This window comes from Staurois parvus, unplaced genomic scaffold, assembly GCF_062004578.1.
Source record: "Staurois parvus isolate SC_StPar_1 unplaced genomic scaffold, SC_StPar_1.0 ptg000547l, whole genome shotgun sequence".
In the NCBI taxonomy this organism is placed as follows: domain Eukaryota; kingdom Metazoa; phylum Chordata; class Amphibia; order Anura; family Ranidae; genus Staurois; species Staurois parvus.
Genome location: NW_028318343.1, coordinates 236,316 through 258,347, shown reverse-complemented (window position 1 = coordinate 258,347; position 22,032 = coordinate 236,316). Strand labels below are relative to the sequence as shown.

General features: G+C 41.0%; 2 protein-coding genes across 2 annotated transcripts; both read left to right on the top strand.

Annotated features, from left to right (window-relative positions):
- The first annotated feature begins 648 nt into the window (after positions 1-648).
- Positions 649-1,626, top strand: LOC149451198 (olfactory receptor 1J21-like). Its single transcript, XM_089690907.1, has one exon. The coding sequence runs from the start codon at positions 649-651 to the stop codon at positions 1,600-1,602; it is 954 nt and encodes a 317-aa protein (XP_089547033.1). The 3' UTR covers positions 1,603-1,626.
- A 9,636-nt stretch (positions 1,627-11,262) lies between these two features.
- LOC149451197 (olfactory receptor 1J21-like) lies at positions 11,263-15,768 on the top strand. The gene is made up of 2 exons (XM_089690922.1): positions 11,263-11,272; positions 14,778-15,768. The coding sequence occupies exons 1-2, from the start codon at positions 11,263-11,265 to the stop codon at positions 15,728-15,730; spliced, it is 963 nt and encodes a 320-aa protein (XP_089547048.1). The 3' UTR covers positions 15,731-15,768.
- The last annotated feature ends 6,264 nt before the right edge of the window (positions 15,769-22,032 follow it).

Genomic DNA, 22,032 nt, shown 5'->3' with positions numbered 1-22,032 from the left:
CGCTGCGGATCCGCACGAACATCCATGCAGCCGCACCACCCGCACAGAGGAATGCGGACCCGCCGGCGGGTGTCATTATTTCTAATGGCACGCCGCCCACACTGGAAAACGCAACCGTACTGGGAACTGAGGTTCTCGTGCGGGTTGCAGTTTCCAAAGAAGTGCAGGGACTTCTTCTCTGCGTGTGACGGGGCACAGGAGTCCATCCAAATGAATGGGCTCTCATGCCCATGCAAAACGCAGCCCGCACGGCCGCATATATGTGAACTGGGGCTTAGGGGCCAGACATCTGACACTCCCAAACAGGGGCGGACTGACAACTCATGGGGCCCCCGGGCAATAGGGGATCATCGGGCCCCTGTGTCCTTGCCCAAACTCAAAAAAGCCTATGAAAAAGGTACCAGGGGCATCTCATGGGGCCCCTTACTGACCCCGGGCCCTCGGGCAGTGCCCGAGTTTCCAAATGGTCAGTCCGCCCTGCTCCCAAAACGTGTGTTGGACCATGAGAATTTTTTGTCAGCGGCAGTTCTTAAACTGGATTTTAAATTGATAGCGTGTTATTAGAAAACATATTTTCTGGAAAGAATATGTTTCATAGTAAGTCAAAAAAGTAACAACTAGATTTTCTTTTTCTCTCATGCAGGGGAAATGGAAGAAGAATGCTCTAACAGTACCGGAAACATGTTCTTCATTTCCACATTTTCCTTCTCTCAAACTGGACGATGCCTTCTTTTCATTGCAGCTCTAGTGATATATGTGATGGGTATTTTTGGGAACATGACCATTGTTTTACTGGTGGGTCTGGTTTCGCAGCTCCATACACCAATGTATTTCTTCTTGTGTAATCTCGCTGTTAACGATATTATATTTGTTTCAGTTACTCTTCCAGAACTTCTCTCCATACTCCTGACACATGACCATTGGATGTCTTTCTCTTCCTGTATGACTCAGGTGTACTTCTTCTCATTGTCAGCTGCTTCTGATATGTTTCTGCTGACCTCCATGTCCTATGACCGATATGTAGCCATCTGTAGACCATTACAATATTCCTTACTCATGCGTAAAGATATATGCATGGCATTGGCTCTGTCCACTTGGCTTATATCTGCGACTAATGCAACAATCAATGTGTTATCCGCATCTCTGTTGTCCTTCTGTCTCACGCAAAATGTTGACCATTTCTTTTGTGATCAGAAAGCCCTGTATTTAATATCCTCTAGTGATGTTACAGGCAGATATATACTGATCTTATGTCAGGATGTACTGTTGGCATTTATTCCTTTTTTGCTTATCATGACCTCTTACATATTCATCATCTCCACCATACTGAAAATTAATTCCTCGGAGGGACGACTGAAAGCTTATTCCAGTTGCACCTCCCACCTCACCACGGTAATATTATTCTATGGTCCAATCATTATAATTTATGGCAAACCAGAATCTGAAGGTTCTAAGGACCTGGACAAGTTGCTGACCTTGGTTTATATGGCTGTGGTTCCGATGCTCAACCCCTTTGTCTACACTTTGAGGAACAAAGATATTTTGAATGCGTTAAGAAATATAAAAAGGAAGTGGAACCACGTGGTTGAGTTCTTAACCTGATTTTCATTAAACGATTTTTCAGCAGATACTGTACCTAATTCTTTTCTATTAGAGCCATGTCCATTCAGGGCCAGAAATGTTAATTTGGATTCGGTATGGTGTTCAAATCCTCTTCAGAGGTTTTGTTCCATCTTGTCTTGAGAGCATGATGTAGCTTCTGCAGCTCTATCAGCTATACATTTTTTCCATACTCTTCCAATATGATGGCTTTAGAAACTACTTTCCCATTCATATTCGGTTCCCTTTCTTGTAGCTAAATTTACCGCAAATTGCCTTTGGGTTTTCGGGGCATAACTGACTTGGGCACATTTCCCCACATTTTTTGGTCATGTCCTGTTGGGCATTATCTATATGATATGCTACGAATGTCTTTTCACCACTGCTTCACTGTAGTCCAGGTGGAAGCACTGCTCCTCGAGCGGTAGTAAGATATTACAAATGCACAATTTAAGCTTACAGCATTTATTTAAATGGCTGCCCAACAATCCATTGCAAAAGCATGGAAAACTACCACCTTAGACCTGTCAGAAGTTAAGGCCTAAGAATCTTGGATGATGATTAAAGATAAAATAATGGGAATCCTAAACATTAAATTAGATTTGTTTGAGAAGGTCTGGTTCCCTTGGATCCAATCCTTTCTCACCTTAAACTTTGATTTTTGACTAATACATCTTTAATTTCCCTGTGAGCTGCCAGGAAAAGACTCTCAGGTGGGATTGGATCCAGGGGCGGACTGACCATTTGGAAACTCGGGCACTGCCCGAGGGCCCGGGGTCAGTAGGGGGCCCCATGAGATGCCCCTGCTACCTTTTTCATAGGCTTTTTTGAGTTTGGGCAAGGACACAGGGGCCCCATGATCCCCTATTGCCCGGGGGCCCCATGTGTTGTCAGTCCGCCCCTGATTGGATCCTACTAGCTGCATATTCTGTCTAGCTCCTTCTCTCTTCATTTCCAATAACCCATTTTGTCTTTGTCTTTGGCTTTCTCTAATTTTCTTTCTTGAAGACTGCTATGGCTTAATTCATACTTTAGGCATCACCATTCGGTGGCTCACAGGTATTCAGTGCTTTCTTGGTATACTGTTTATTCTGTAACTGAAAAATTTACTAATACTATGGTAACCACTGTTACGAGGGTATGACCCCTTGAAACTCCAAATGTCTACTATCACTAGACCTTTAATAAAGATTACTGAACAAATAGAAAAGAATAAGCTTCTCATCAGGGACACTGGACATTGCTGAAAACATGTGAATCTGCATTCTATAAAAAACTAAAACACAGTTTAGATGTACTTTAAATCATGCTTAGAGAAAAAGTGTTGTAAAACTGATAGTCTTTTTTTCTTAAAGTCCACAGTACTTACCTGCCCTCCAGAGATGCTCCCTGTCCAATGCTTCCATTTTCATCCAGTCTCCTTCCTGGTTTTTGGTCTTCAGCCATCTTAATTTTCCAACCTAGGATGATGTAACTCCTGCGTGCATGCACAATACCAAGTCATGCTAAGATTAAACACAGATAACCACTCACCAGCCACTTCATTAGGTATACCCGTTCAAATGCATGGTAACACAAATTGCTAATTAGCCAATCACATGGCAGCAACTCAATGCATTTAAGCATGTAGACGTGGTGAAGACGACTTTCTGAATTTCAAACCAAGCATCAGAATGGGGAAGTAAGAGGATTTAAGTGACTTTGAACATAGCATGGTTGTTGGTGCCAAACAGGCTGGTTTGAGTATTTCAAAAACTGCTGATCTACTGGGATTTTCACACACAACCAACTCTAGGTTTTACAGAGAATGGTCCAAAAAAGAAAAAATATCCAGTGAGTGACAGTTTTGTGGATGAAAATGCCATGATCATGTTAGAGGTCAGAGGAGAATGGGCAGACTGGTTGCTGTGACATTCAGACAGTAGGGTCAGAATTTGGCGCAAACAACATTATTATTATTATACAGGAGTTATATGGCGCCATCAGCTTGCTCAGCACTTTACAATATAAAGGGAGACAATACAGCAACAATACAGTTCAATACAAGAGGGTTAGGAGGGCCCTGATCCTTGGAGCTTACAATCTAAGAGGGAGTGGCTGGTGGTACAAAAGGTAATAACTGTGGGGGATGGATTGGTAGGAGGAATAGAAGATTTTGTTATTAGCTGAAGGAAGGATAGACTTCCCTGAAGAGATAGGTTATCAGAGATCGCCTTAAAGTGGGCAGAGTAGATGATAGTCGGAGAGATTGGGGTAGAGAGTTCCAGAGGATGGGGGAGGCTCTGGAGAAGTCCTGGAGATGAGCATGGGAGGAGGAGGAGGCAAGAGAGCTAGAGAGCAGGAGGTCATGGGAGGAGTGGAGAGGACAGTTTGGGTGGTATTTGGAGACAAGATTGGTGATGTAATTTGGTTTGCGCAGCGCTTTACAATATAAGGGAGAAAGTACAATTACAGTACAGAAGGAATGTGAGGGCCCTGCCTGTGGAGCTTACAATCTAAACAACATTAAAGCATGGATCCATCCTGCCTTGTATCAGTGGTTCAGGCTGGTGGTTGGTGGTGGTGTAAAGGTGTGGGGGAGATTTTCTTGGCACTAGCAGGGTGTACCTAATAAAGTGGCCGGTGAGTGTACATGCACAGCTCAGTAAAAAAGTAATTTGCTAGCAGGAAAGAGAGAAGTGTTTATTGCAAGGGAGACATAGTGGGGTTCATTTACTAAAGGGAATTTTCCCTTAACTTAGTGAAGAAGATTAAGCAAATGCCCCAAATGAAAAAAATAATAGTGGATTTTTAAAGTAGAAGGAAAGGCTCTACTTCAACTCTCCACTAAACACTTACTAACCACAGTAAAGTGTAGTACTGGCCCCTTAGGGGTTGCTGTTGAACTGGGTCCCCCTATAGTCCTGCACAGCCAGTGCAGCCATTCAGCATTTTCCACACAAGTTTGCATTCGGAGACAGATACCAGTCATTGAGCATTGGTTTTGTTGTTTATTGAGGGGATTAGAACTTGGATAGGGTAAGGGGTATATAGGATGCCCAAGGGAATCGACCACTTCTATAGCTATTCACAGCTTCTTTTCTCTGACACAGTCTCTGTTGGAGTGATAGCCAGCAGCTCCTAGTTGTATTACCCCAGACCCTAGATGAACTCCACTTCACCCTGCAATCTGGGTAACAGTCACTAGTAGGGGGCTAATCTGGTTTCCCATCAGAGTGCTCCTTCCCCTATCCGCCCAGAGGATCCTCACCTTGTGGGATGGCTGCTGCTACCAGGCCTATCAGCTGGGCTGCTCCTTCCCTGCTGTACAGATGGTCCTCTCTCAGGGGGCCAGTGAGTCCTGAGCTTTCTTCCTTTCTGCTCCCTTTCCAGCTCCAGGCTTGTGGGCAGGCCCCATCCCACTAGGCCTGCTGGCAGTCTTCCTCCTCCAGCCTCACATCTTCCTGCTCTTTCGCCCACCCGGTTCCACTCCTACTACTGAGCAGCCTCTTCTACTATTAAGGGAGTCTCAGCCCATTGCCAAGCCTCCTGTTGGGGATTAGCTGAGGTCACTCAAGAGTTTAGCCAGCCACTCCTCTGTTGGTTATGTGTTAGAGAAGACACTAGTCGCTTGTGATGAGGCAGAACTTGCTTTACTTGTGTGGCTTAAGTTGCAAACATACAAAACATTTCAGCAAACTGTAACAGCAGATATCTTGTTAATGAAGGGAGAGAGGAAAAAAAAAGAACCAACAAGTTTTACAGATATGCACAACTGGTAACCTTAGTGTACAGTGCCATCTACTGGTCAAGTGATATTAACACACAATACTGTATATAGTACATGCTGTTGCATCCCCAACATCCTCAGATCCACCCACTACCTCCAAGGGCATCCTCCTAAAGCCTCAGAGCAGGGGGAAATTTCAGATGGGCTAGCCAGCAGAATTTGACCAGAATTTGACCCCTCTGGCTATCACACCTGAGCTGCTAACCAGCTTCTCAACAACCATTAGGGTCTAGCTCCCCCTAGCTAAACTAGGTGGGTGCTACAGTGGAAATTCTGCATATTTCAGATATTTTAAATTTACCTAATTTCATTTTAAATATCCCTCTGTCACTTGACCACATAGCTTTCGGCTTCAGTAGATCAGTGCTGCTGTTGGGAGTGTCCTCCCTCTCCCTAGGCTTGTCACTACCAAAAGTGACATACCTAGCTGAGAGTGCCGATGGCTGGGTGGGATAGGGGCGGAACTGGGTGGGGTGAGGATGGGGCTAAGCGAGATGTGGTGGAGCTGGAGGGAGGAATGGGCTGGCTGGGGTTGGGGGCGGGGTTACTCAAAGCTCTGCAGATTCAATTACACAGAGTCCAACAATATTTAACAGAAGTGTCTGTGAGCTGCCACATTCGGTTCAACAGACAGACCATTGTTGGTACAGAACAGGAGATCGCTGATTGTCTAGCTTAGACTATCGTTTCTAATCTAGACAATCAGAAATTCAGAAAATGCATATTATAAAAGTTATAGGTACAGTATTTGACATACTAATCATTGGTAAATTTTGTTTTTTGGGTGGAATTCCATTTTAAGGCACCATATGAAAAACTTACATGACGCCTATTTTTGTATAAAAAAGGATTAGAAAGTCATATTAAAATCATATACTGTAATACCAAACATTTACATAATGTGATATACTTAACTGACACTTTGGTATTTGTATGCGAAAATGACAATGTGGCAACACTTGTATGCACATCTTTGGTGTCATATATGGTTCCAATTCTCCTGGTGCTGTCCACAGTATAAGGCAGCCTTTCTCAACCAGGGTGCCCAGGCACCCTGGGGTGCCTTGAGGTTTCTTCAGGGGTAGCTTGGCAAAATGTCTAAGAATTGCCCAAAACTAGTATACAAGCCAGAGGGAGGAACAGGCTGGCCTTTTAGTTACACAAAGCTATTGGTTTTCATTGTGCACCATTACAACCTTCTAGCCACCGACGTCCTGACAACCAATGACATCATCTGCTCCTAAGACTTTAATTGGGGTGTATTCATTTTTGCAACATAGTGTTGGGAAAAATTATTTTTTGTGTGTGCAAATTAACAAATCTTGTTTGCAATCAATGGCCGGAATTTATGGGAGTAGTTTGTAGTATCATGTCCCATAGAAAATGTGGATTCTGAAAGGAAAGGTTCTCTGGCAAATCTGTTGGGGTGTATTCATTTATGCTGAGCACTGTATATATATATTGCCAAAAGTATTGGGCCGCCTGCCTTTCCACGCACATGAACTTTAATGGCATTCCAGTCTTAGTCCGTAGGGTTCGATATTGAGTTGGCCCCGCCCTTTGCAGCTATAACAGCTTCAACTCATCTGGGAAGGCGATCCACAAGGTTTAGGAGGGTGTCTATGGGAAGATTGGACCATTCTTCCAGAAGCACATTTGTGAGGTCAGGCACTGATGTCGGGGGAGGAGGCCTGGCTCGCAGTCTCCGCTCTAATTCATCCCAAAAATGTTCTATTGGGTTGAGGTCAGGACTCTCTGCAGGCCAGTCGAGTTCCTCCACCCCAAACTGGCTCCTCCATGTCTTTATGGACCTTGCTTTGTGCACTGGTGGGCAGTCATGTTGGAACAGGAAGGGGCCATCCCCAAACTCTTCCCACAAAGTTGGGAGCATGAAATTGTCCAAAATGTCTTGGTATGCTGACGCCTTATGAGTTCCTTTCACTGGAACAAGCCCAACCCCTGAAAGACAACCCCACACCATAATCCCCCCTCTACCAAACTTTACACTTGGCACAATGCAATCAGAAAAGTACCGTGCTCCTGGCCACCGCCAAACCCAGACACATCCATCAGATTGCCATGCAGAAAAGTGTGATTCATCACTCCAGTGAACACGTCTTCAGTACACTTGAGTCCAGTGGCGGCGTGCTTTACACCACTGCATCTGACGCTTTGCATTGCACTTGGAGATGTAAGGCTTGGATGCAGCTACTCGCCCATGGAAACCCATTCCATGAAGCTCTCTACGTACTGTTGTTGTGCTAATCCGAAGGCCACACCAAGTTTGGAGGTCTTTAGCTATTGACTCTGCAAATAGTTGGTGACTTCTGCGCACTGTGCGCTTCAGCATGCGCTGACCCCGCTCTGTCATGTGACGTGGCCGACCACTGGGTGGCTGAATCGCTGTTGTTCCCAGTTCCTTCCACTTTGTTATAATCCCACTAACAGTTGAGCGTGGAGTATTAGTAGCCAGGAAATGTCACGGATGGACTTATTGCACAGGAGGTGGAGGTGACTGGAACACCTGACTCCAATGATTTGGAGGGGTGTCCCAATACTTTTGGCAATATAGAGTATATATATATAATTATACAGTTGAAAGAAAATAAAAAGCCAAGGCCAAAAGGCCTAAATTTATCACACTTTACTGGCACAGTATAAGGGATACAAATGTTACCAAAATCTAAAATTAATTTTATTACAAAATCGTTGGTTAAAACCACAATCAGACCTACTATAGGTCATAAGAACAATGCATACATATTCATGGTTATATAATAAATCATTACCAACTGTGACTTAGGCCTCATACACACAGGATGTTTTTGCAGCCACTTTTAGGGGCATCAGGCAGTTTTTTTTTTATAGCTCCCAAATGCCCCTCCATATTATCCTATGTGTCCATGCACACATCACATTTTAGAAGCTTTTACTGGCATGGTCTTTTAGGAGCTGTAAAAAATATACCTACTGCCCGTGCGCCCAGGAGCAGCAGCATTTTGGCAAAAAAAATGCTTGACCCGTGTAAACGTGCATTAACACTGGGAGCGTTTAGCACTTGAGCGCTAATATATTCCAATGGCCAGTATAAATTATTATTCTGCTCAATTAAATTAATTAACCTCCCTGGCGGTATTCCCGAGTGTAGCTCGGGGTAAAGCTTCAGTACCACAAGTGGTGACCTTGAGCTACACTCAGGAATACACTGCAGCATTGCTCCGGGATCTCTTCTTCACTTACCTTGTCCTGCGCTCCCGCAATGTCCCCTCTGCAGTGTCCCCGGCAATGTCCTCCGGGCATCTGTCTTCCGGGTTCCGTTCCCTGCGACGTCGGGACGTACGGGGGTGGAACCAGCAGGAAATTTAAAAATGTAAAAATGTGACATTCACTAAATACACTAAAATCTCATATTATTCCATTCCTGTATCAAACCATTTCACATACATTGTGTCCCGAGTGCTTTGTCCGGCGCCCTGCCTGCATTTTTACTGTTCTTTCTGCCTGGAAACTGAGAAACGTCCATGGCGTCCAAAAAGCGTCCCTTTAGGTCAAAAGCGGTTTTAGACCGGCTAGAGAACAGCGATAGTAAATCAGAACCACTTGCAGAATTGAGTGATAATGATTCGTGGGGGAAATTCATCATCAGACACTGAAAACGATTCTGTGACTGAGCTCAGCGATGTGCGAACTTGGCGCTCTATTTCACATTTCAGTGTTTTTGGTTTGATATTATTGAAATAAATGTATTATTATTATTATTATATTATTATTTTTATGATTATTTATTAAATTATAATTTATGATTTCGTGTTATCTGCTCATATTCAGCCAAATGCTTCACAACTCATTGGACACTTCACAGTGCAGATGGACAATGACCCAAAGCAGACTGCAAAAGCAACCAAAGAGTTTTTTAAGGGAAAGAAGTGGAATGTTCTGCAATGGCCAAGTCAATCACCTGACCTGAATCCGATTGAGCATTTCACTTGCTGAAGACAAAACTGAAGGGAAAATGCCCCAAGAACAAGCAGGAACTGAAGACAGTTGCAGTAGAGGCCTGGCAGAGCATCACCAGGGATGAAACCCAGCGTCTGGTGATGTCTATGCGTTCCACACTTCAGGCTGTAATTGACTGCAAAGGATTTGCAACCAAGTATTAAAAAGTGAAAGTTTGATTTATGATTATTATTCTGTCCCATTACTTTTGGTCCCTTAACAAGTGGGAGGCACATATGCAAACTGTTGTAATTCCTACACCGTTCACCTGATTTGGATGTAAATACCCTCAAATTAAAGCTGACAGTCTGCAGTTAAAGCACATCTTGTTTGTTTCATTTTACATCCATTGCGGTGGTGTATAGAGCCAAAAATGTTAGAATTTTGTCGATGTCCCAATATTTATGGACCTGACTGTATGTTATCATAGTTATCTATGTGACTCACTGCACATTATCACAACGTAATAATCTGTGCAGATAGCTCCTCACGGGGGCAACGCGTTTCTCATTATTTCTTCTTCAGGACGCATAGAAGAAGATTGCAGTGGTACCTAATGAAGAAAAAAGATCATTTAACCTTTCACATCTATTAACCCCTTGACGCCGACGTAACACAAATATGCGGAACTGGGCTTTTTTCTGTGGGACCGCATATTTGCATACCTGTCTTTGTGCTGGGAGCGCGCCTTCCCATTGCCCAACTAATAAAATTCAAAACAGTAACAATCACATGTAAAGCCATTTATAACTCTGCGCCAAATTATATCACCGATCTTGTCTGCAAATATCACCCAAACTGTACTCTCTGCTCCTCCCATGACCTCCTGCTCTCTAGCTCCCTTGCCTCCTCCTCCAGGACTTCTTCAGAGTCTCCCCCATCCTCTGGAACTCTCTACCCCAATCTATCCGACTATCGCCTACTCTACCCTGAAAACCTATCTCTTCAGGGAAGTCTATCCCACCTTCAGCTAATAACCGAATCTTCAGTCCATCCCCCACAGTTACTACCTTTTGTACCACTAGCCCCTCCCTCTTAGATTGTAAGCTCCCAGGATCAGGGCCCTCCTATCCCTCTTGTATTGAACTGTATTGTTGCTGTATTGTCTCCCGTTATATTGTAAAGCGCTGAGCAAACTGTTGGCGCCATAAATCCTGTATAATAATAATGACAACAGTACTACCAGCACCCATAGCTACTGAAAACCCAAATCCAGGTCATCTTGTCCTAGTCCTCATGCACACGGGACGTTTTTACAGCGGCTGTTTTTGGCTTTTGATGTTTTTTTCTACAGCCAGTAAACCCCCCAGCATGTTATCCTAAGTGTCCAAGCACACATAGACTGGAATCAACGTTTTTTGTCAGGGACGTTTTTTTGGCTGGAAAAAAACCCCCCAGGACTAGTGGGTTTCTAGAGGAGTTTTTTAGCTGTAAAAACTCTCATGCTGAAAAACAGGGCAAAACGCAGCATATTGCGGCAAACCAACATTTTTGGCCTTTTTTGACCAAAAATGTTTTTATATTTTTTGGCCAAAAAAACCTAAAAAATGTAAACCTGAAAAACTAGATGCTAATATAGAAATGTTAAAAAACACTGAAAAACTCACATTTTTAACATGACTTTACACAGCTAACTTTACCAGCCTTGTTAAAACATCCAGTGTGTATGGAGCCTAAATGCACCTAAAGTCAGGCTGAATTAGATTTGCTTCTAAATATGTTTTGTTTTTTTCTAGCTTTATTGTTTATTTCTCCAATGCATTCATTATTTCCAACAAAATTTACGTTGTATCTTAATCCCCTTGAGGTGCCATCTCTGTCTTCCCTTGGGCCACAGATGTTCTTTATATATCTCATCACCGTATAGCCACATATTTGTGATCTGCTGAGTATGTGACATGCTGTCAGGTAATACTTGCTGTCCATTCCAAAATAAAAAGTTTGCCAAAAAAAACAAAAAAAGATTTTCAGCTATAATCCTGTTGTGTAAAAGCTATTTTTTTAAATACTTAAAAATACGATTGAAGCGTAGGTTCCCTTAGGGAATTCATTACTGTACTGAAATCGAGCAGAAGGAAGCAGAAGTGCATATGAAAACCCAACTCATTTCTGCTGTTTAACAATGTAATACATTAAGTGTATTTTTACATTTTTCTACAATGTGTAATATAGGTATATGCAGGGGCGGACTGACCATTTGGAAGCTCGGGCACTGCCCGAGGGCCCGGGGTCAGTAGGGGGCCCAATGAGATGCCCCTGGTACCTTTTTCATAGGCTTTTTTAAGTTTGGGCAAGGACACAGGGGCCCCATGATCCCCTATTGCCCGGGGGCCCCATGAGTTGTCAGTCCGCCACTGGGTATATGCAATCGTTGTTGTTTAAAGGGGAGAAATAAAAACGCTCAATTTCAAAAGAGCTAATTTTCGAAGGCTGAGAGCTGCTCTCCAAGACTTAGACTTGGAGGGAATATTGGCATCGATGAATCATGCTTTGCTGGTTTTTTTGCCTTCCTCTGGATCAACTGTGGGTATAGGATTATAACTTTTTTTTTTTATGGTTGAACTGGATGGACTTTTATCTTTTTTCAGCCAGACTAACTGTGTAACTATGTAAAGCAGTAATAGACCCAAAAGCAAACATTTATTATATTTGCAGCTTATCAATTCTTAGATGTGATGGCTGCATTGGTTTTATTGTTTAGGCTTTCTTTCTTCTATTTTCATTTGGTGATCCAGCCTGCAAGTCTGCTAGTTTTCAAAAGCACAAGCTCTCCAGCAGAATGTATCAGTTTATGTCAATGAGACAATCCATTTTCCACTGGCATGGGGATCAGCTTTTATTCATTCATGTAAAACCTTTATTTTTTAAGAAAAAAAACAACATTGCTGTAACTGCATATAAAATTTGAGCTGGAGTTTGGTATCAAATTGGTATTGTATTTAAATCTGCTACTACATATAGAACCACTCCCTTCCAGACTGACAGTGCTGCTGTTAGGATAAATTCATGGAACGTTATACTAACCCCCCCCTGGCGGTATTCCCGAGTGTAGCTCGGGGTAGAGTTTCAGTGCCAAAAGCGGTAACCCCCCCCAAGCTACACTCAGGAATACACTGCAGCATTGCCCTGGGATCCCTCGATTACTTACTGTACCTTGTCCTGCGCTCCCGCGATGTCCCCCCTGCAGCGTCCCCAGCCATCTCCTCCGGCCGATACCAGCATCCGTCTTCCGGGTTCCATTCCCTGCGACGTCGGGACGTACGGGGGAGGGAACTGGCAGGAAATTTAAAAAGGTGACATTCACTAAATACACTAAAATCACATAGTAGAACATTCCTGTATCAAACCATTTCACATACATTGTGTCCCGAGTGCTTTGTCCGGCGCCCTGTCTGCATTTTTACTGTTCTTTTTGCCTGGAAACTGAGAAACGTCCATGGCGTCCAAAAAGCGTCCCTTTAGGTCAAAAGCGGTTTTAGACCGGCTAGAGAACAGCGATAGTAAATCAGAACCACTTGCAGAATTGAGTGATAATGATTGGTGGGGGAAATTCCTCATCAGACACTGAAAACGATTCTGCGACTTTGCTCAGTGATGTGCGAACTTGGCGCTCTATTTCACATTTCAGTGTTTTTGGTTTGATTATATTATTGAATTAAATTTATTATTATTATATTATTATTTTTATGATTATTTATATTATAATTTATGATTTCGTGTTTCAAGTTTTATCATACCCGGGATGTTTACTAGACTCTTGTTCAGACAGATTTCAGTGAGTTATTCCTAAAAATTACAGGCCTACAATAAAAAAAATACATATTTCCATGCAAAAAAATGTACCGCTTTGAGCACAGAAATACGGACATAATCAGACCGCTAGGGAGGTTAAGGTAAAAAATGTCTGGATTTCAGAACCACTTCAAGATAACACGATAATTGCTTTTTGTAAGAACAAACAAGGTTTTACTTTTGTAAACTTTTTGCCACGCTCAGACAATGAAATGCAACAAACTAAATAAAACACGCTTTTTTTTTTCTTTTGACGAGTGTTAGTTTAAAATTAAATGGTGTTACTATAGTTAAAAAAAAAATCACATTTTATTGCGTCATTTTTTTATGTTTAAAACGACATTAAAATTATTATTTTTGTGCATTGCAAAGTTATTTACTGAAGAAATAAAATGTTATTTTTTTTTTTCAATTTTGCATTTTTTTTATGGTTGAACTGGATGGACTTTTGTCTTTTTTCAGCCAGACTAACTATGTAATGCAGGAAATGCATTAAGGTAAAAAATGTCTGGACTTCAGAACCACTTCAAGATAACAAGATAATTGTTTTTTGTAAGAACAAACAAGGTTTTACTTTTGTAAACTTTTTGCAACACTCAGACAAAAAAACGCAACAAACTAAACAAAACACACTTTTCTTTTCTTTTGACGAGTGTTAGTTTAAAATTAAATGGTGTTACTATAGTTAAAAAAAAATCACATTTTATTTCTGTTTAAAACGACACTAAAATTATTATTTTTGTGCATTGCAAAGTTATTTACTGAAGAAATAAAATGTTATTTTTTTTTCAATTTTGCATTTTTTTTATGGTTGAACTGGATGGACTTTTGTCTTTTTTCAGACAGACTAACTATGTAATCTCCCTCCTTGATTGTAAGCTCGAAAGAGCAGGGCCCTCTCGAACCCCTCGTGTATTGTTTTGTTACTGTATTATCTCATGTTCTGTCCCCCACTATATTGTACAGCGCTGAGCAAACCTTTTAGCGCTATATAAATACTGTATAATAAAAAAAATAATAATAATAATAATAATGTAATGCAGGGAATGCATTAAGGTAAAAAATGTCTGGACTTCAGAACCACTTCAAGATAACAAGATAATTGTTTTTTGTAAGAAGAACAAACAAGGTTTCACTTTTGTAAACTTTTCACAACGCTCGGACAATAAAATGCAACAAACTAAACAAAACACACTTTTTTTTCTTTTGACGAGTGTTAGTTTAAAATTAAATGATGTTACTATAGTTAAAAAAAATCACATTTTATTGCGTCATTTTTGTCTGTTTAAAACGACACTAAAATTATTATTTTTGTGCATTGCAAAGTTATTTACTGAACTAAACAAAACACGCTTTTTTTTTCTTTTGACGAGTGTTAGGTTAAAATTAAATGGTGTTACTATAGTTAAAAAAAAAAATCACATTTTATTGCGTCATTTTTTTCTGTTTAAAACGACACTAAAATTATTATTTTTGTGCATTGCAAAGTTATTTACTGAAGAAATAAAATTTTTTTTTTTTTTCAATTTTACATTTTTTTTATGGTTGAACTGGATGGACGTTTGTCTTTTTTCAGCCAGACTAACTATGTAACTATGTAACAACTATATTTTTCATGCAGGGAAAATAGAGGAATGCTCGAACAGTACAGGAAACATGTTCATTTCAGCATTTCTTATCTCTGAAACTGGACAATTTCTCCTTCTCAATGCAATTCTATTGATGTATCTGACGACATTTCTTGGAAACATGACCATTGCTCTACTGGTGTGTCTGGTTCCCCGGCTCCATACTCCAATGTATTTCTTCTTGAGTAATCTTGCTATTAGTGATGTCATATTTGTTTCAGCCACTCTTCCAAAACTTCTCTCCATACTCCTAACACATGACCATTGGATGTCTTTCTCTGCCTGTATGACTCAGGTGTACTTCTTCTCATTGTCAGGTTCTTGTGATATATTTCTACTGACCTCCATGTCCTATGACCGATATGTAGCCATCTGTCAACCATTGCAATATTCCTTACTGATGAGTAAAGATGGATGCCTTTCATTGGCTCTGTCCACTTGGCTTATATCTGTGACTAATGCAGCAATCAATGCGTTATCTGCATCTCTGTTGTCCTTCTGTCTCACACAAAAGGTTGACCATTTCTTTTGTGATCAGAAAGCCCTGTATGAAATAGCCTCTAGTGATGTTACAGGCAGATATATACTCATGACATGTCAAGATGTACTTTTGGCATCTTTTCCTTTTTTGCTAATTATGACCTCCTATTTTTTCATCATCTCCACCATACTGAAAATTAATTCCTCGGAGGGACGGGTAAAAGCTTACTCCAGCTGTACCTCCCACCTCACCACGGTAATATTGTTCTATGGTCCAGTCATTATATTGTACGGCAAACCAGAGTCTGAAAGTTCTAAGGAACTGGACAAGTTGCTGACCTTGCTTTATATGGCGGTGGTTCCAATGCTCAACCCGTTTGTCTATACATTGAGGAACAAAGATATTTTGAATGCTTTAAGAAATATAAAAAGGAAGTGGAACCACATGGTTGAGTTATTAACCTGATTTTCATTAAACAATTTTTCAGCAGATACTGTACCAAAATTCTTTTCTATTAGAGCCATGTCCATTCAGGGCCAGAAATGTTAATATGGAATCTGATTTTTATTAAATAATTTTTTCAGCAGATATTGTCCTTTTTTTATTAGAGCCATGTGCACTCAGGGACAGAATATTTTAAAGTGAGTTTGGCATGGTGTTGGAAACCCTCTTAAGGGATTTTGTTCCATCCTGTCTTGATATCATCACATGGCTTCTGCAGCTCTATCAACCGTACACTTTTGACATTTCCACTTCAGTTCAAAAGATTCTGATTACGACATAGACATCTGTATTTGATTGCAGAAAGCAAAGTTACTGTAAATAGACCAGGTTATTTTTTTCCATGGTTCAGATGTGTCCAGATGTGTTGACCCTGTGCCATAACGGCCTCGATTTCCTGTTCTTGGCCGGCACAAGTTGATCCCATGTGCCCTTCTGATGCTGTAGCTCAGTCTTTTCAAGTTTCCATGTGCTGTGGTAAAGAATGTTTTTTTGGGCAGCTGTGGAATTGCTGTCTGCTTGACCAAGTCTGGTCATAGTTTTCAGACTTTTCTCATAAACAAGGTGTCTCCACCCAAAAAACTGCTACTTCCCAGATGCTTCTTTCCTCATTCTCTCTAAACTTTCAAGACTACAGTGTGTAAAAACCAAATTGTGTCCACCATGGTCAAGTTGCCATATCTAGGGATATTCCTAATGGCTAATAACAAGAGAGCATGAGGTCATACATATTTAATCACTATTGCTGAATACATTTTATCTGCCAAGTAACCAAAAAACAAACAGCAAAGAAGGGGGGATGTGAAAAGAAATTCACAAGAAAAAGCGGTTACATAATGGACAGAAAGCGATACCCAAAAATGTATCAAAAAATTATGCTTTATTGCAAATTATGCACGTTTAGACATTTAGGTAAATACCACAGTTAGCCATCACCACAAAATGAGACAATACCAAGGAATTGACCTAAAACAAAAAATTATATAAAAGAAGGATGTCATGACCGGCCATGAGTATGGTTGTGCTGTACAGACAATGACACCGGGTCTAGTGTATATGCAGCAAAGGCACATAGGAAACACCACCATGCAGGGGTTGTACACAAATATTATAGGCATAAAGAGCTATGCATCAAAATTTCAATGTAAAAACATTGGTACCAGTGTAGTATATGGGCTGAGGAGCCCAACTAGACAATGCTAGTATGCTAGTATGTAATCCAGCCAGGGCAGGAATCTAAAGAGATTCATATGCAACACAACCCTTCTTTGATATTCCTAATGGCCCTTTATGAATCGTTATATTCAGCCAACTACCCTGTGCTTTATAAAATGGTGAAGGAATTGTCAACTATATGTAACATATATAACCTGTCATGGTTTGGCATAGCAGGTCTTGAGATAATGATGCTATTACTTGCTATCCTTTTAGGGTTCTCCCAGTTCCTATATATTGATACATTCTACGCATCATTCAGAGGGAGATATACACATTTATGTGAGGCTATTCCAAACCTAGACTTCCCCACACCTTAATGTATCTGCCGAAATTGTCTGGAGGCTTGGGAGTTCCACGCCTCTTTAAATATCTCCAGGCTTGGCAATTGGAACAACCTCCAAAATATCATTAGACCCAGGAAACTCCACTGTGAGTAAGTCTGGACCACAAGATATTTTTCTTCTTTGGATAATCTTCTTTGGCTTGCCCAAAGATAGACATCCCATCTCTACCCGATTACCTAGACTTCCCCACACCTTAATGTATTTGCTGAAATTGTCTGGAGGCTTGGGAGTTCAACGCCTCTTTAAATATCTCCAGGCTTGGCAATTGGAACAACCTCCAAAATATCATGAGACCCAGGAAACTCCACTACGAGTAAGTCTGGACCACAAGATATTTATCTTCTTTGGATAATCTTCTTTGGCTTCCCAAAGATAGACATCCCATCTCCAACCCGATTACCTAGACTTCCCCACATCTTAATGTATCTGCCGAAATTGTCTGGAGGCTTGGGAGTTCCACGCCTCTTTAAATATCTCCAGGCTTGGCAATTGGAACAACCTCCAAAATATCATGAGACCCAGGAAACTCCACTGCGAGTAAGTCTGGACCACAAGATATTTTTCTTCTTTGGATAATCTTCTTTGGCTTGCCCAAAGATAGACATCCCACCTCTAACCCAGTTATTGCTCATTCACTATAGGATGTCCTGAAGTACTCTGGAGAACTATTATCTCTGCATTTACCACTGCAGCCAGTTTTGCATAATCTGTTTCTTGCCAGAAAACACAGAGAGCTTCCGACTATGGTTAGCTCAAGATATTATCTGTGTTTATAACTTGTGCACTAATGTGGACCCTAAAAGCTTTGCCACTCGCTGAAAGGAATGATTTTCTTTTCCCCTCAGAGACCCCCGGTCTGTGGAGAGATTCCTGGTTTATCAGCAGAATTCTGGGAACACCCCTTGAACACGGAAATCACGACAGCTTATGTTCAGAGATGTTCAAAGTTTATTAGACATTAATAAGATTATATAGACTACAGATAAAATAAGGGAGGGGGGAGCGAGTTTCAAAACTGTAACTTGTAAATTTCCATCATGAGCTAACTACATGAAACATAACATATACATTTCTTGGTACAAATTGTTTTGGCTAACTTTCAGGGAAAACAGACAGACAAAGACATTGTCAGGGTCATGTTAGCTTCTGTTGATACATCCTTGAACAACCAAAACAGTTTCATTAAACTTTTAATATCTCTACAAAAAGCTAACTTAATACTTAATACTTAAAATGGCGTACATAATACAAAATGGAAGTTATCTAGATCCTTTCAATCCCCTCTGAGATCATGAACATGATCTCAATTCTTTACATAGCCAGATAACCTTCATTTGTATTTTGCAGCTCTGTAGCTCTAACAATGCAATATAATGAGCATTTAAAACATAGATATAAAGATAAAACAAAAAACAATATCATGACTATGCTTACAGCGATACCTTTCATCCATGAAAAGATGGAACCAAATCCTGATCCTAACCAATCAAAAGGAGTCTATCCATCTTTTCCTATAGCTCTAGCTTCTTCCATCAAACCATCTACCTGTTCCCTGTGTTGCTTTATTATTTCATAATAATCTGGAACAGTCATTGTGGTATTATATATCCAAGTACAACATTCATAATCCTCTGTCATCTCACACAAACCTGTCAGAGCAGCACTCATACTTTCAATAGCTAATTCTTGCATCTCCAGCTGTTCTCTAATAGCTCTGGTCTCAGTATTTAGCAACCCTATGTCCTTAGAGTTCCTCTCCAGTATATCATCAATAATGTTTGTGTAATTATTTATTTTGTTCATGAGTGTTATTCCCCATCCAGTGTAAGTAGGAAACCATGACCAAACCTTATCCCCTGTAGAGAATACATCTACCTTTTCTTGTTTGGTTTCCCTTCTCTGTCTCAGAGTTAGTATTTTGGGTATGTACTGGCTTTTACCTGGTGTTCCTTTTGGTCTATAGCTGCCATAATTGGCACTAATTGGGCTACATAGCACCAGCTCTGGACATTACTCGGTATCCAAGGGTAACAGATCTTACCACAACAGATATAGGTATTGTTTCCCAAGGAGATCTGCAATTTTTATATTGCAGAATGAAATTCAGGGGTGACAACAAGTGTAAAATAAAAAGAAGTTTTCCAAACATAGTTTTCCCCACATTATCTTGTATCCCTTCTAAACTTTCATTCAGGGTTTTACCATTTACTTGCCAGAGTTTCACAGAAGAAGTTCCATCCCTCCTTCCAGGATCAGATATGTTTAATATGGACGGAGAGCACATTCCCTTTCCCTTGTGGGAAGTATTCCCAAGTCTAAAACACCAATCTGGGAGTTGAGTGACTCCCAGAGTTGGAAAAGATATGGTGGCATTAGAAGTAATATTGGTCAAACCAATACTTACATTCCCTTTTATTAACAAAAATATTTTGACTGGAGCGGCCAGAAGAGGAATTTCCTATGTGCTAGGATGTAACTTACTACATATCCAACATTTATCAGAACCTGACTTTTGAGCATAAGCATATTTAAACTGCATCATCAACATTTTTCCTGAAAAAGGATTGTTCTCTTCAAAACTTTCTTTCACTTTTGGTTATCTGGGTCTCATTTAAAACTAGTCCTTGACCACAGATACCTTTTATTAGGCCCAAGTCCTCAGGGTGATAAATACAGTTAGTTAGGATCCATACTGGCAGGAAAAAGAGCACAGTCAGTGTGCCCAATAGGACCCAGAGTTTCAAAACACCATGAGGGGCAGTAAAAAATTTCATCTTCAGGGCCTTTTTCACTTACTTCACCCACTCTTCGAGGATTTTTCTCTCATGCTTCACCTCCTTTTTCCATCTCATGTTTCTCAGGTGTTTGGTTCACCTTCTTCACTCGACTAGCATGGATCCAGGACTGGGAATTCTCCACCAGAACAGCTGTTCTGGTAACCGCTATCACCGTAGTAGGTGGTCCAAAGGGGTAGCCTTGCTTCTTGTCTTTAGCGAGTTGGCGGACCACTACGACATCTCCCACTTGGAAAAGGTGTGTTGGTTCCTTAAAAGATAAAGAAAAAGTGCGAGCAACATTTCTTTCAACCTTATCTAAAATCCGAATCAATTTTCTCACATATTCTTGTTGTACCAGGTCAAGGTCCCCTCTTTCTAACATAAGTGGCTGTCTAGCCCAAGGAGTGGGGAACGGTCTTCCCATTAATATTTCAAAAGGAGATAACCCTGTAGTCTTATTAGGTGTCATTCTTACCTCTGCTAGAATTGCAGGTAACATCTTCTTCCAGTGGGTATAGGTTCCTCCAGTGGCCTTCCTCAACTTATCCTTGATTGTCCTGTTTATCCTTTCTACTATACCCGAACTTTGAGGATGATAGGGAATATGAAACTTCCAATCTATCTTAAGTACTTTTACCAAATCTTGACATACCTTGGCCACAAAAGCTGGTCCGTTATCAGAATTTATCTGCAGCGGACATCCCCATCTGGGTATTATCTCCTGTGTGAGAATTCTGACTACAGTCTGTGCATCTTCTTTATTAGTGACAAATGCTTCCACCCATCTGCTGAACATATCCACCATCACCAACAAAAACTCTTGCCTCTGTCCTGTTTTTGGCATGTGGGTAAAATCTATTTGTAAATGGGTGAAAGATGTAGTTGGGTACACTAGATGCTGGTGTTGTGATTTCTTTGGGTTCTGTGGATTGTTCCTTATACATGTAATGCACCTAGAAACATATTCTTTTACCAACCTAGATAAACCTGTAATGTAAAAATCCTGCAATAATGTTTCACATGTCGTTTTCCATCCTCTATGTCCTAGACCGTGGTACTGTGCAATGAACAATGGGGCACTTGACATGGGAATGCATGGTTTCCCCTCTAAGCACACTAGACCAGAAGCTGGATCTAGTTGTGCTCCAGAACCATCCCAGTCTGCTAAATCGATTTTTGTAGAAAATGTTTGTAAATCTGCATACATCTGGTCATGTGGGGTAGTTGTGATGCCTGAAGTGAGCAAAGGCATCTGCTCACTGGCCACTTGTTGTAATGCGGCTTCCTTTGCTACCTTATCTGCTAATGCATTTCCTTTGGCAATATGATCTCTGTGATTTGTATGTGCCCTGCAATGTAGAATGGCTAATGTTTTTGGTAACTGTATGGCTTTGAGTAGATCAGATATCAAAGAAGAGTGAGATATGGTTTTGCCATCAGCAGCAATGAATCCTCTTCTCTCCCAAATGACCCCAAAATCATGTACAGCACCATGGGCGTACTTGGAGTCTGTGTAAATGTTGACATCCTGTCCTGCAAATAATTGACATGCTCTTGTAAGGGCAATCAGTTCGGCTGCTTGGGCTGACTGATATGGAATTGGCTTTGCCTCGAGTATTTTGTCAGGAAGTTGCACAATGGCATCTCCTGCATGGTAAGTATTATCATTTGGCCTAGAACATGAGCCATCTACAAACACATCTGGGGCCCCATCAAGAGCCACAGCTGCCATGTCGGACCTAGGGGAAGTGTCTTGCTGTATGTGGGTTATACAATTGTGTTCTGGTGCCACTTCATCCTGTTCCCCCTTTAGCCCCAGTAGGGCATTCAAAATTGGAGTAGGACCTGAATTTGCTGAAGAATATTTAATAATCAAGTTGGGATCAGATAGAAGAATCACTTCATATCCGCTCAACCTTTGTGCTGA

What these genes read in the sequence shown, in the direction of transcription:
- LOC149451198 (XM_089690907.1), top strand. Translation starts at nt 649, where the DNA reads ATGGAAGAAGAATGCTCTAACAGTACCGGAAACATGTTCTTCATTTCC.